The sequence below is a fragment of the Electrophorus electricus genome, unplaced genomic scaffold, assembly GCF_041902795.1.
Source record: "Electrophorus electricus isolate QZ-2024a unplaced genomic scaffold, ASM4190279v1 Scaffold32, whole genome shotgun sequence".
Classification (NCBI taxonomy): Eukaryota; Metazoa; Chordata; class Actinopteri; order Gymnotiformes; family Gymnotidae; genus Electrophorus; species Electrophorus electricus.
The window spans coordinates 1,265,334-1,278,005 of NW_027658605.1; the positions used below are offsets into that span (position 1 = coordinate 1,265,334).

General features: G+C 44.5%; 1 protein-coding gene across 1 annotated transcript; it reads left to right on the top strand.

The window, feature by feature from the left end:
- Positions 1-594: 594 nt before the first annotated feature.
- LOC145655695 (homeodomain-interacting protein kinase 1-like) lies at positions 595-7,670 on the top strand. Its single transcript, XM_081709185.1, has 10 exons — positions 595-712; positions 3,549-3,964; positions 4,295-4,668; positions 5,328-5,451; positions 5,879-5,998; positions 6,119-6,205; positions 6,506-6,687; positions 6,831-7,061; positions 7,318-7,444; positions 7,572-7,670. Exons 1-10 carry the CDS (start codon positions 595-597, stop codon positions 7,668-7,670), a joined length of 1,878 nt encoding a protein of 625 aa, XP_081565311.1.
- Positions 7,671-12,672: the final 5,002 nt, after the last annotated feature.

Below are 12,672 nucleotides of genomic sequence, written 5' to 3' on the forward strand. Positions count from 1 at the left end.
GACAGCGAATACATTTGTTTCTGTGTTTTTAAAAGTTGATTTTATTAATGAAACCTGTTTAGCATTACCGATATCATAACACCAGGTATGTACACCGTGTTCTAACGCTGTTTTAGGGAGAAGAAGAAGGGGAGCTTGACTCTGGTGCAGTCTCTGGCCCAGAACCACACCGACATCCTGCTTCCCAAGCTCCACGATGTGTGCCTGACTGTGGTCCAGAGGGGCCCTCTCAGGGACAAAAGATTCTCTAATCAAATCATATAAACAATGGCCCAAAAAGGATCTTCGCATTTTGCTGTCCGAGCTGGAATTGCTCTGTTTTGTGACCAAAATGGTTCTAACCTGATGAAGAGTCAATTTGGAATGTTCTAGCGAGGAATATCTTGTCCTTAAACATGGTAGGTAGTACAAACTGATGCTTTTCCTTCTCTGACACACCAAGTAAATCTGCCACATATCGGATGAGTCCGATCGGCGTGTTTAAACAGGCACATCCCCATGGCGTGCCTGAACACCTGAGCCCCATGTCCACTGTCTCAGTTGAAGAATCTGAGCTCCATGGTGTCGCGTGCTTCCATGACAACACTGGCGCACATGTCCACCGACCTGTGGAGGGCCATGGACGCCAAGGCGGAGTTGGTTGCCTGCATGCTGCCGCACAAGGCGGGCGAAAGCAACCTCTTCATCAGGGAGGACAAGGACCTTGCGCTCGGTGCCATGGTGCAGAGCTGCTCGCCCACTCAGGTCATTCATGCTCTGCTGGCCGGGGAACTCAGGAAGGATCACCTCACCAACACCTCTATAAATTTGTTTTGAAAACGGTCATGCAGCCATTTGACCAAAATAAATTACACTGCCAAAAGAGACTTTTAGTAGAAGACAGAAACACATTTATAGTACAGCAGAGCCCTGCTACTACGAGGCAGTAATAGTGGAATCTAGACGCTATAATAGGTTCATAATAATTACACGCTATAATAGGTTTCCAATGTTGGGCAGTAGTTTAGCTGGGGCCTGGGAATATTGACATACCTATCGATATCTTGGTGCCCTTTTTTTTTTTTGGCTCCTCCTACAGGTCCAGCAGTCTGTGATGTCATCCCACGATAGATCAGGAAGCAGCTCCCTTCGTCACCAGCTCCCTGACCAGCCCTACCATTGGCCCGTGGCCTACTCGCTTGGCCAGAGGAAAGCCTGTATCCTTGCCTGTGAGAGGAAGAGGAACACGGAGAGACATGAGGGATTCGGACATTGAACATCAGCTCGATTATTGAACTTGATTATTGTAGTTTCTGGGCTTATTGTTTGTTTTAATGCCTTCATTTTTAAAAAAAAATAGTGTTTTTTACAAACAGACTAACAAACTGTATTAAATGTATCTCAAATGCAATGTGTGATTAATGTGTTTAACAAGTTGATTGTTGTATTTTGAATTCCATGGGAGGTGTAACTATAAAAAATAGTTCTTTGGCACTTAGTGGCAGTATTTGTTCAAAACACATGTAACATCAAGCTCTTATGTAACCTTTATAGGATCTTCACCTCAGACTTTGAATTTTGGCTTAATTTAAAGGGATATTGTGGGGTAATTGGAGCTAATTCTATAACTATAGTAGTGAACTGTATTACTACAGAGAAATCTTTTTGGGATTGTGTGTGTTTAAAATAGAAAACAAAAATTGAAACAGGTAATTTATCAGGTTTCAGATTTCCTGTTCTGCTGGACTGAGGGCATGTTGCTATATTGACAAAATCCAAGTAACTGCAAAATCTTTAAATAGTACAATATATAAACACAGGCAGTGGTAGTTCAACGGTTAAGGTACTTGACTTGTTCTCGGAAGATTGCTGGTTCACTGCCACGTTGCCACTGTTGGGCCCCCGCGCAAAACCCTTAACCCTCAATTGCTCAAATCGTACTCAGTCATAATTGTCGCTTTGAATAAAAGTGTCAGCTAAATGACATAAATGTAATCAGCACAGTCAAAGATTGATTAACCACACTAAGTCCAATACTAAGAGACTGGTACAGTGGATGAGGCACAGAGCAGGATACAGCACTATTTTTTGCTTTCCATCAGCAAGTGCTACCTGGATGCAGTCTTGCTACTTGGGGATTTTGCAGGCTTTGACTCCTTGGGTGTGTGATGAGGATTTTGCTTCAGTTAAACTCCTCATGAACATGTCTGACAAACCTGCACGTATGCTCTACCAGGACCTCATTTAATACTTCTCTTTCAGTAACTTGGAGCCTGTGGTTTTTGTTTGCTATTTCTGACATAACTGGGCAACATTTTACATTTAATGTATATATGGAATCCACAGAATCTATACCATAATACTGTAAAGAAATAGTATACTTTATACATTGTAGCTAGTCCATGCTAGAAGCTCCCAAACAACTCCACATAAACTTCAGCTCAAATAAGCCTCTTCCTTTCCATGATGTCCAAAAGTATTGGCGTTCAAATCATTCTTATAATAAATGGGAAGCTGATTGACAGCACGCGGACCTTTAAACGGTTAAAAGGAGAACTAAATAAGACAAGTGAAGGGTCTACGTTTTCATCTACACCTCCTCCATTTGTTGAAACACCTGCCAATCACGCCACTTGCCCAGGAAACATATGAAGTCACCCACCCCACTTTTTATGTAATTGAATTTTCTTTGACAAAATCTGAAGTTATCTTATACTGGAAGCATGTTTTAAAATGCCATTTAAAATGACAGCCACGATTGTTGTGGAAATTTACCAGAAAAGCACAAAATATTTAGCGTGGGATTCTGGAGAACGGATGCATGTAGACGGCTGAAATCGGTAAGCAGGTACATGTATTAGTCCTAAGAAATGTTATGTTGATAAATGTAGTATTTAATATTCGATGCTATCAAGTGATTTATATGAGTCTGCCAGTTTGGGCCCGTAGGTGCAGCAGTTTATGACGTTACACCTGTCCATGTCACCTTGTTGCCATGGAACGAAGAGTCCGTAGAGTAGCGAATTGATATTTGGTGGAAATCTTCTCACTCCGGTCGATATAGTGCTAATAATTTCAATTCTTTAAATTAAGAACCACAGAACAACATGGATGATCATGAATTATATCCGTTCGGTTTTCTTGAGCCTTCTTTCCGTAAGGTTAAAGGTGGGAAAATAATCAACACTGAGGGTAAGTTATGAAGTTAACTAGCGGTTAGCGTTAGCGTTAGCTAGCTAGCGTTAGCTAAATCATAGATCGTGTTTTGTTGTTGTTGTTGTTTTTTTTTAAATCTGCTGTTTTAGTTTTAATTTTGAATATAGCCCCTAACTAGATCTGCATAGCATTCCTTTGGTTAGTGGCCCTGTTTTCATCTTTCCCTAAAGGAATATTCTCTTCCCCTTCAGATTCCTCCAGTGGGATCGCCAAGAAAGTAAAATTCGAGAGCAATTACTACCTGCGGAGTCCTGGTCCTCGGATTCGGCCGGGGACGCCCTGGCCCTCGGATCCAGGGTTCAGTTCAACCGATGGCTTACCTGCCCTGGTCTTTTCCCCCTCTGGAGCCTCAGACAAGGCTGCGTCGTCGTCCAGCCAGCGGGGAGAAGACGCCCGTCAGAAGCGGTGCAGCCTGAAGAGGAAGAGAGAAGGGGAACACAGCAGCGACAGCGTACAGATCCTGGAGGATCTCTACACCCCTTCATTGTCCAAGCGCGTGGCCAGGAGCGGAACAACCACCTCTTCCACCCAGTCCATTGCGTACTCCGGTTGTACCGCAGATAGCAGCAAATCGATAAGTGATTGCGAATACCAGCTGGTGCAGAATGAAATCCTCTGCTCTGCCTCCAACAGCTACGAGGTTCTGCACTACCTTGGTTGTGGAAGTTTTGGCCAGGTGGCCAAATGCTCCAAGAAGGACACCAATGAAATGGTTGCCATCAAGATCCTGAAAAACCATCCATTCTTTGCTCGACAGGGTCAGATCGAGGTGGGAAAGTTTTGCCTGCTTTTTTGGAGCTTTTGATATGGAATCAGCTGTAGCCCCGATTCTGTTTGTTGGTATCAGATGTGCTAACTCACACTGTGGAATCTGTATACAGCCAGGGTAGCACAAAAACACTTGTGTTTGGTATCAGCACACTAGTTCTAATTTTCAAAGCATCAGTAGGAACTAGTTCAGATAACACATCGACAGCTTGAAGCTTACTATAAAAAGAAGGCTTAGCTACAATTGCATAAGCCATACCTGTTTGGATGTGTATTAAAAAAAAAAGTGCAGAAAAATTAAATCTGTCTTTCCTCATTTGCTCCTCCTCAGGTGAGCATCCTGAGACGGCTGAGCAGGGAGAACGCAGACGAGTTCAACTTCGTGCGTGCGTATGAGTGCTTCCAGCACAAGAAGCACATGTGCCTGGTGTTCGAGATGCTGGGGCAGAGCCTCTACGACTTCCTGAAGGACAGCATGTTCAGCCCGCTTCTGTTGAAGTGCGTCCGGCCCGTGCTGCAGCAGGTCGCCAAAGCGCTCATGAAGCTGAAGAGCCTGGGCCTGATCCACACCGACCTCAAGCCCGAAAACATCATGCTGGTGGACCCCGTCAGGCAGCCGTACAGGGTCAAAGTCATCGACTTCGGCTCGGCTAGCCACGTCTCCGAGGCCGTGTGCTCCAGCTACCTGCAGACCAGATACTACCGGTGAGGGACACGTGCTGAGGCGTGTTAGAAATAAGTGTGCACTTGTTGCACTCGAGTGTGCTTTAGAGTAGAGCTGCACATTTTGGCAGTTGCGATGACCCTGCTACACATTAAAATCGTGATAAGCATTACAGTTAACTGGAGCACGACTGATTCATATTTGATTTATAAGTGGTTTAATTTTAGTGATTCATGTGAGTGCTGTTATTTAGCAAAATACCTGATGAACCCTCTTCAATGTCTGAGATTAGTTAAGATGCTCCGAGTTGCAGGCTTTGGTAATATTAGTATTGGTCATGTCTGTACAAAACTGCTGTTGCATTGTAGCTATACCGTTAATTAACCGTGTTGTTTACCGAGTAACAGTGTTTAACTGCATTGATACTCTGTATTTACTTAATGGAAAACAGAACATCATTGTAGTGTCAGTGCATTTTTGCATATAGTTCCATGTTAGAATAGTGGGTGTGTAATGTAAAGTGGTGTGTAGGGGGGAAAAAAAAACCTGGACTCATCAACAAAATACTATTTAAACCTTTTACATTTTCATGAATGAATTCAGCACCGTTTGTGTTAAAGCAATTGCCGCCGAATCACCACAAACTACGGAATCAGCCGAGACTGATTTCATGATGGCGATATCTGTGTTTTTGGTCTAGGTCACCTGAGATCATCCTGGGTCTCCCTTTCTGCGAGGCCGTGGATATGTGGTCGCTGGGCTGTGTCATCGCCGAGCTGTTTCTGGGCTCCCCCCTGTATCCGGGAGCCTCTGAATATGATCAGGTAAGCACACGGGCCTTTGAGCTGTGCCTAGTCTTTTTCACGCATCTTGGGCTTGGATTCACGGAGCTCTGTAGAATTTCGCTGATTTGGGGTCGGTTCTTTCACTTTCTTTTCACACTTTTCTCACTGTGTGATGAAGACGTAAATCTTGTTTGTGAAAAGAGTGGCGTAGTGTTGCTAATGGAAATGGCCGTTCTTCTAACTATGCAGTTTGTTAGGGAGTCCATAATGGCTAGCAAGGAAGAGAGTGAATGTATGGTTTGAGCTTTTAGCTGCTGCTTTGGCTAGCTTATTTTTAGGAATAATATAAATAAGAGTTTCTATGGCCTGTTTTTCTTTTCTTTTTTTTTTTATACATGCATTTTGAAAATGGAAGGATGAACACAAAATAAAGTCGTAATCCTCTTGCCGTGTGGTGTCTCTGCAGATCCGTTACATCTCCCAGACGCAGGGCCTACCAGCAGAGTACCTGCTGAGCGCAGGGACCAAGAGCAACTATTATTTCCACAGGAGCCCTGACTCCAGCTGCCCCCTGTGGAGACTCAAGGTTTGCCAGTCTTTAAATGCCAAATACCATGTGTTTGTTTCATAAGGGATGTAACTTAATGATGTCATGTAACTTTATGGTGGAGCTGAATGGTTGATTTTTTTTCTTTCCTTTCTCCAGACGCCTTCAGAGCATGAGGCAGAGCATGGCATCAAGTCCAAAGAGACACGGAAGTACATTTTCACCTGTCTTGACGACATGATGCAGGTTATTTTGGCTTTTGTGCACATAACTGTACGCATTGCTTTACTGTTGTGATGTGAATTTGAAGAACGTGAGAAACAGCTTCCACGGCTCACGTTGTAGAGCAGGTTGAGCAAGGTGCTAGCTCAAAGGTCGAGCGTTCGTGCCGTTATAATGAGGAACGCACATGAATCGCTCTGGAGAACGGCATCTACGAAAGGCAGAGCAATGCATAGTAACTTGCTGCAGAACTTGCTGCGTCTTAGGTGGATCGGTGCCCTCTGCTGGTGTTTAATATGACTCACCCCTGGGTCTCTCACGCAGGTCAATGCGACCAGTCTGGAAGGCGCAGACGTCTCGGCGGAGAAGGCAGACCGGCGGGAGTTCATCGACCTGCTGAACAAGATGCTCACGCTGGACGCTGACAAACGGATCACGCCGATGAAGGCCCTGAAGCACCCGTTTGTCACCATGAGCCACCTCCTCCAGTTCCCTCAAAGTGCCCAGTGAGTTGTTCCAGGCCTTCCAATCTACATGTCACAGTTTTTAAAAAAAATTAAGGAACACCATCTTAATTTACAAATCCAAATGGTAGTACTGTAACTTGCCCCCCGCCCGTGTCTCTCTTTCTCTCTCTCTCTCGCTGCAGTGTGAAATCTTGCTTCCAGAAAATGGAGATCTGCAATCGGCAGTGCACAGGGTGTGATGGCAGCAAGAGCCTGTTTGGCAGTGGGGGTGGGGCGGGGGGCGGGGCCAGCACAGCTGCCAACCTCAATGACACCTTCAGCAGCTGGCTCGCCCAGCACAGCCAGGTGGGACAACCGGCACAGCAGGGCGGGTTCAAGAGGTCAAAAGATCGCCAAGCAGAGAGCCGGGCTAGGTACTCCCTGCTTCTTATTGCACTTTTTAATGGTTGGCATTAGCGCTAAAACTCCACACTAATTCAGTGCAAGGGAACCCTAGAACAGGACTCGAGACCTACTGGTCTAGTGTGTGGGTCTGCATAGTGGGTACAACTGTTGTAACAAGTGCTGGATGGCTCTGTGCCATCACACTTTGGTGATAGGTTGTGTGTGTTCACTCGAGTGTGCAGTGTGTGTTGAGAGTGTTGACGTGCTCCTCTGACCCTGTGCCAGACCTGTGTCCTCCCCCGTGCATGGCATGGGCGACGCATCGGAGCCCATTATCATCTCTGACACGCCCAGCCCAGCTATGAGCGTCATCATCATCTCCAGCGACTCGGAGGACGAAGATGACACCAAAGTCCAGCCCACCAGGTGCCCTCGCCTCGTCTTTTTAAAGCCATTATGAAATCCTTCCTAACACTTTCCTTGCCGTCACTCATCTTGTTGTTTAACCCTTCCTTCCCTTCCTTGGCCCCAACTCCCAGCTGCGGCGGGCGAACGTCATGAGCTGCGTGACGGCGCAGCACTCCGACATGTCCACATACATCCCGCTCAGCCCCAAGTGTCTGCCCAAGTTCGTGTAGAGCGCCACCAACCTGCCCAAGTGTTTTTTTGTTTTTGTTTTTTTTTACTTTGAATAAAAAACTTTGAATTGAAGTCGCTGACTGTGCCATGCCTTTCTGTGGGAGGCCCCATTTTTAACATTTTTTTTAACAATACCCATATTTTTATACATTTATATTTTGATGTTGATGGTTTTGGTTCTGTGTGAAGTTAAAATATTTTTTTATGCTGCACTTGGCCTCAATTAATGTATTTTAAACATATTGGATGTGAGTCCTTGACCAGCATGTCAATAAAGCTTCATCCAGTTGCTCTTGTCACAATGTGTTCAGTTCTTCTTAAAAGGGTAACATCGCAATTCTAAATTGTATTACAGTAAAGCAAAACATTAAAGGTTATTTGGTTGTACTATTCTATTGATCCTATAGTCAGTGGCTATCAATAAGAAATGATCAAGCACAGTTTTATTGGGTGTGTGTCTGGAAAGAGAACTACAGCTCCTGGCGAGATTTTTGGTTCAAGATTAATCATCATGCAAATTATTGTGATTAACGCTTTGTCTGTTTAATGAAACTATTATACTATAAACCTAATGTTTTAATAGGGCTGGCAACTTTCTAGATCTGATTACTACACGTGTGTGAAGTACAGGTGCTGTAGCTATACAAAATACAAATGTCCACAGTAGCCTAATTATAATATATGCATCCAAAATAAACACCAGAAGCCTGGACTAATGCTAATGTACATAAGTGCATTAAATCTAGGTAGGACTGCTCGATAGGTAGGATAACAAAACATTTGTCCCGCCATACAAAAGAAATGAGAGCGTGATAAGGACTCCAAGTCGCCACCAGATGGCGCCCGAAACCGCTTAAATGTATTCCAGTCGGAGACGCCTTTTACCTTAACATGCCAGGATACACACTCACTGGATGTTTAATCTTTCGAATGGGTCAGCTATGTTTTTATAGTCCGGAAAGATTTTTTATTATTATTAATCAGTTAAGTAATTCAAGCTGTTGCATTTTGCTGAGTTGAGGGAATATTGCATAACCCTGTACTAGCCAAATAATTAGATTTGATGTGCTATTTTGTGGATTAATACCATACCTGGCATGGTTTTAATGGCACATGGTCAATACTTGCTGTCAAAATACAGAGGTTCATAAGAACCTCCTTCCTTCATAAGGAGACTCCTGTTTTTGAAACTGTTTCGCGCTAACACCACTGTTTCTGCATACTAGCTCTTACTGCTTTTTTGCAACATGTTTATTCTTCGCCATTAGCGATAGTTTTATCTGTGAGAAGTGTAGATGAATTGCTGTTCTGTGACGTGGGAGACAAGGCAGGATGCAAAGACGAGCCGTGGTTCACATGGGACAGATGTTTATTAACACACAAAACAAAATGAAACCAAACACGAAGAACATTAAGCACTAACATCGGAGGCTCGTCGCTTTCAGAGTCCTCTGACCCGGTCTATAAACCACAGGAAGGATCCTCATGGCGGGCCTCCTCCACCTCCACTGATGGATCCTCAGAGCGGTCGGATTCGGTGTCTGACCTGAGGCCGACGTCAACATACTCCTCACTCCTGCTGTAATCCTCCTGGTAGTCCGTGAGGGGATAGTAGGACCCTGCAGAGTCTGTCCCTGGATATTGGTAGTCGTAATCGTACGGGTCCCGGTAATCCAGTGAAGGTAGGCAGGACTCTGCAGCATCTGATCCTGGACCACCACCAGGGCCCCCCCAAAATCCTCCAGAGATACTCTCCCCTGATGTGATGACAGGGAGTGTTCCCACAAGTATGGAGGATTCTCCTGCATGGGTTGGGTAGAAGCAGCTACACTGCTTCTTCCCCTTTTTCTTCTTTCCCTTGGCTCGAGGCAACCTTCAACGGTCGGTGTTCCTGTGACGTGAAGCCGGATGCAAAGATGAGCTGCGGTTCAGATGCCACAGACGTTTATTATCATACAGAACAAGACAAAACCAAACACGAAGAACATTAAGCATTAACACTACTTAGAACATAACAGGCAGTCTTAAAACACAACAAAGCAGCATACATGGGGTCAAACACTGACAAACAACAACAAAACAAGGGTTTAAATATGTGTGCTCACAATTAAAAGAACTATAGACAGATGCTGGTTCACTCCTAACATCTGCAAATTAAAATACAAGTTGGTTATTTCTCAAAAAGGACTGAAGCTCTTCCTCCGTCAGTGAAGCACCCTGGTAGTGTTCTCATATGTGGCGATGGAAGTGACGTCCATGTAAATAGGTGTTTAATCACTGCCATGTGCTACTTGGAAAATAAATTAATCTTTTAGTATGAACAATGTTGGGGATAAAGAAAGGGGACTTGTACATCTCCAATAGCGATTAGAAGACAATAACTGACACTAGGACACCTCATCTAAATATGTTGACTTGACAAGTATAGTATTATTCATGTTATACATCTATGGGTTAAAAATATGGAAAAAGTGTTTTAACAAGAACGCCAGAGGGGGCATTTACTATTTTGTGGAGAATAAAAAATGGCTCATTTTAATGTGTTAAAATTTTTTAAATTCTTTTGCAGAGAGGGAAGGGTGAAAGGACTGAGAAAGAAGGTTAGCACCTGCCAACCGGTGCTGGGAGTAGGCCTCACTCACCTGTCATGCACAAGAGACCTGCAGTCCCAGGGCACAGTAAAGGCTAATTTACTCCCTACATATAAAAGCTTGTAAAACTTGTTTCTGTTAGAGTGCTCCTAGACTGAGGTACCTACATTCCCAAGTCTGAAAGGTGAGATTCTACCTGTGCACGTAGAAAATCAGGTAGGCTGTTTTTGTCCTGCTCTTCAGGATGGCTGGCTCAGTGCTTCTTGATACTTTTAAGTCACTGAATGACAACCAGCTCTGTCCTTCTCCCTCAGCTGTGTCACTGATATAGTGGCCTGTCGGAGTAGTCGGTGGTCCTTAGTCATTTAATAGTTTCTACTGCACGTGTATAAATAATGTCAGATTACTCACCATGGTCCATGCTGTCACCTAAATGAGAAACCACCGCCTGGAGTCTGTAGGTGCCAGTGGGTGCACATTCCTGCAACAAACAAATACATCTTTTTTTTCATACGATTAACTGAAAACGCATCACGGATCGAACGCCATCTCTGTATTAACAGGCCTCTTTCATTCTCTCTCATTCTGTCTCTGTGTCTCTCTCAGCCTGTATCTCTCTTCTTTTTGGTCTCTCTCTCTCCTCACCGGTAGGCTTACTTGCTGTCCTCTAGCTCCCTGTCCTTCTCCTCTCTCATTTACTACTGATGGGTTAAAAGAACTTAGTCATTATGGCAGATACTTATACACAGCCGTATTATCACTCCACTGTAAGAAAATGGCACAACTCTACCTGGCTGGGGACTGGAGTTTTCCCCCAGTTTATCATTTTGCATTTCTTGCGGTTTGTCCTGGGTTCCCGCTGCTCCACTGAGGACAAACCACAAAGCCATTCAGTCGGCATTTTGTAGCTAAATGGGAATGGGTGGACAGAGAAGTATGTGGGCATGGGTTGATGGTACGAGCTCACCTCGACTGCTGCCTGAGAGAAGCCACCCCAGGAAGGGCAGAGAGATCCAGCTCGGACGGGACGTCCATCACGTCTGAGAGCTTTTGGCCCAGCATGTCAAACCGCTTAAGGTGGAGGACGAAAATACTGTTCCAAGAGGAAAAGTGACTTAAGGACTGGAAGTGTGTGTGAGTGGAGGAGGGTGTGTGTGTTGGACTGGTTTAAAACTCATTCTTTAAGGTCATCTACGTCAGACGAGACTCACCGTGGCAGTGTGAAAAACTCCACCTCTTCAGTTGCCTCGCAGCCTGCTTCACACTCACAAAAACGCTCCAGTAGTGTTGGCTGAAAAAAGAAAGAGACCCTTTCATTGAGAGTGATAAAATCAAAATGGTAGCATGTCATAACTGTATTCTCTCCTTTACAACACAGTAATGAAGCCTTATCCAAAGAGGGTGTGTGAGGTGACCAACCTTAAAGTAAGTGTGTAGGCTGTCGGTCGTAGCAGGGCTCAGATTTACAGAGAGGTGGTTGTAGACATCCACTCTGCAGCTCTGCTTTCCACAGCTTTCACAAAATGGAGAACAGAAATGTTACAACATTTGCACAGAAATAATCTCCTGCATCCCTTATACAGTGTGTGAGTTATCACATGCTAATTTGCTCAGTTTTACAAGTAGATAACATCTTATCTAATGTGAAGCATCAGAGCAGAAAACATTTAGAATGCTCAGTCCATGTCTGTTATGTTTTCCCAAACTCACACACACTCTGAGATTTGAAAGCTATGTGATGAATACAAGCTGAACTTGTGAGCATTTTAAATGTTCATATTTAAGTTATGTATGTTATGAAACTTTCATGAATACTTTAAACAGAGATGTCCGGAGAAAGCGCCTACTCTCCGTGAGAAAATGTACTTTAAACAAACATGTTAAGACTGGTTAAGACCAGTCCATTAACACAAAGGAGATATGCAACAGTGATACCTAATTACCTGGTACATGTGAGCACAGACTTGATATGAAACTCAAAGTTTGCCACAGGGCAGATGTAAGAGAAGAAAGAGGCCCTGAGTCTCTCTCCCTCCTCTTTCAGCTGCAGTAAGCAGAGCATCAGGAACTCATGAGCATCCTGTGGAGGACAGCACAGGAGAACATCAGAGGAGGATTTGCTCCTGGACTTCAACAGCAGCACGGTGAGAAAACAAAGGTGGCCGTGTGCAGTTCCTGCAGGGTACTGCGTGAGGTTCTGATGTGTTCTGAATGGCTGAGGGGGCTATTTAGCTGGACCTGTTCATAGTCCTCTTCGAATGCAGGGCAGCGGGCTGAAACACACTCAAGCAGGGCTCCCAGGAGCTGCACCTTCTGCTTTGTGCTGCGAGTGGTGAGCTGGGCCTGCTGCAGATCTGAAAAACATCTACACACAGCAACAGGGAGACCAAGTGGTTTATATCTCTGAGCA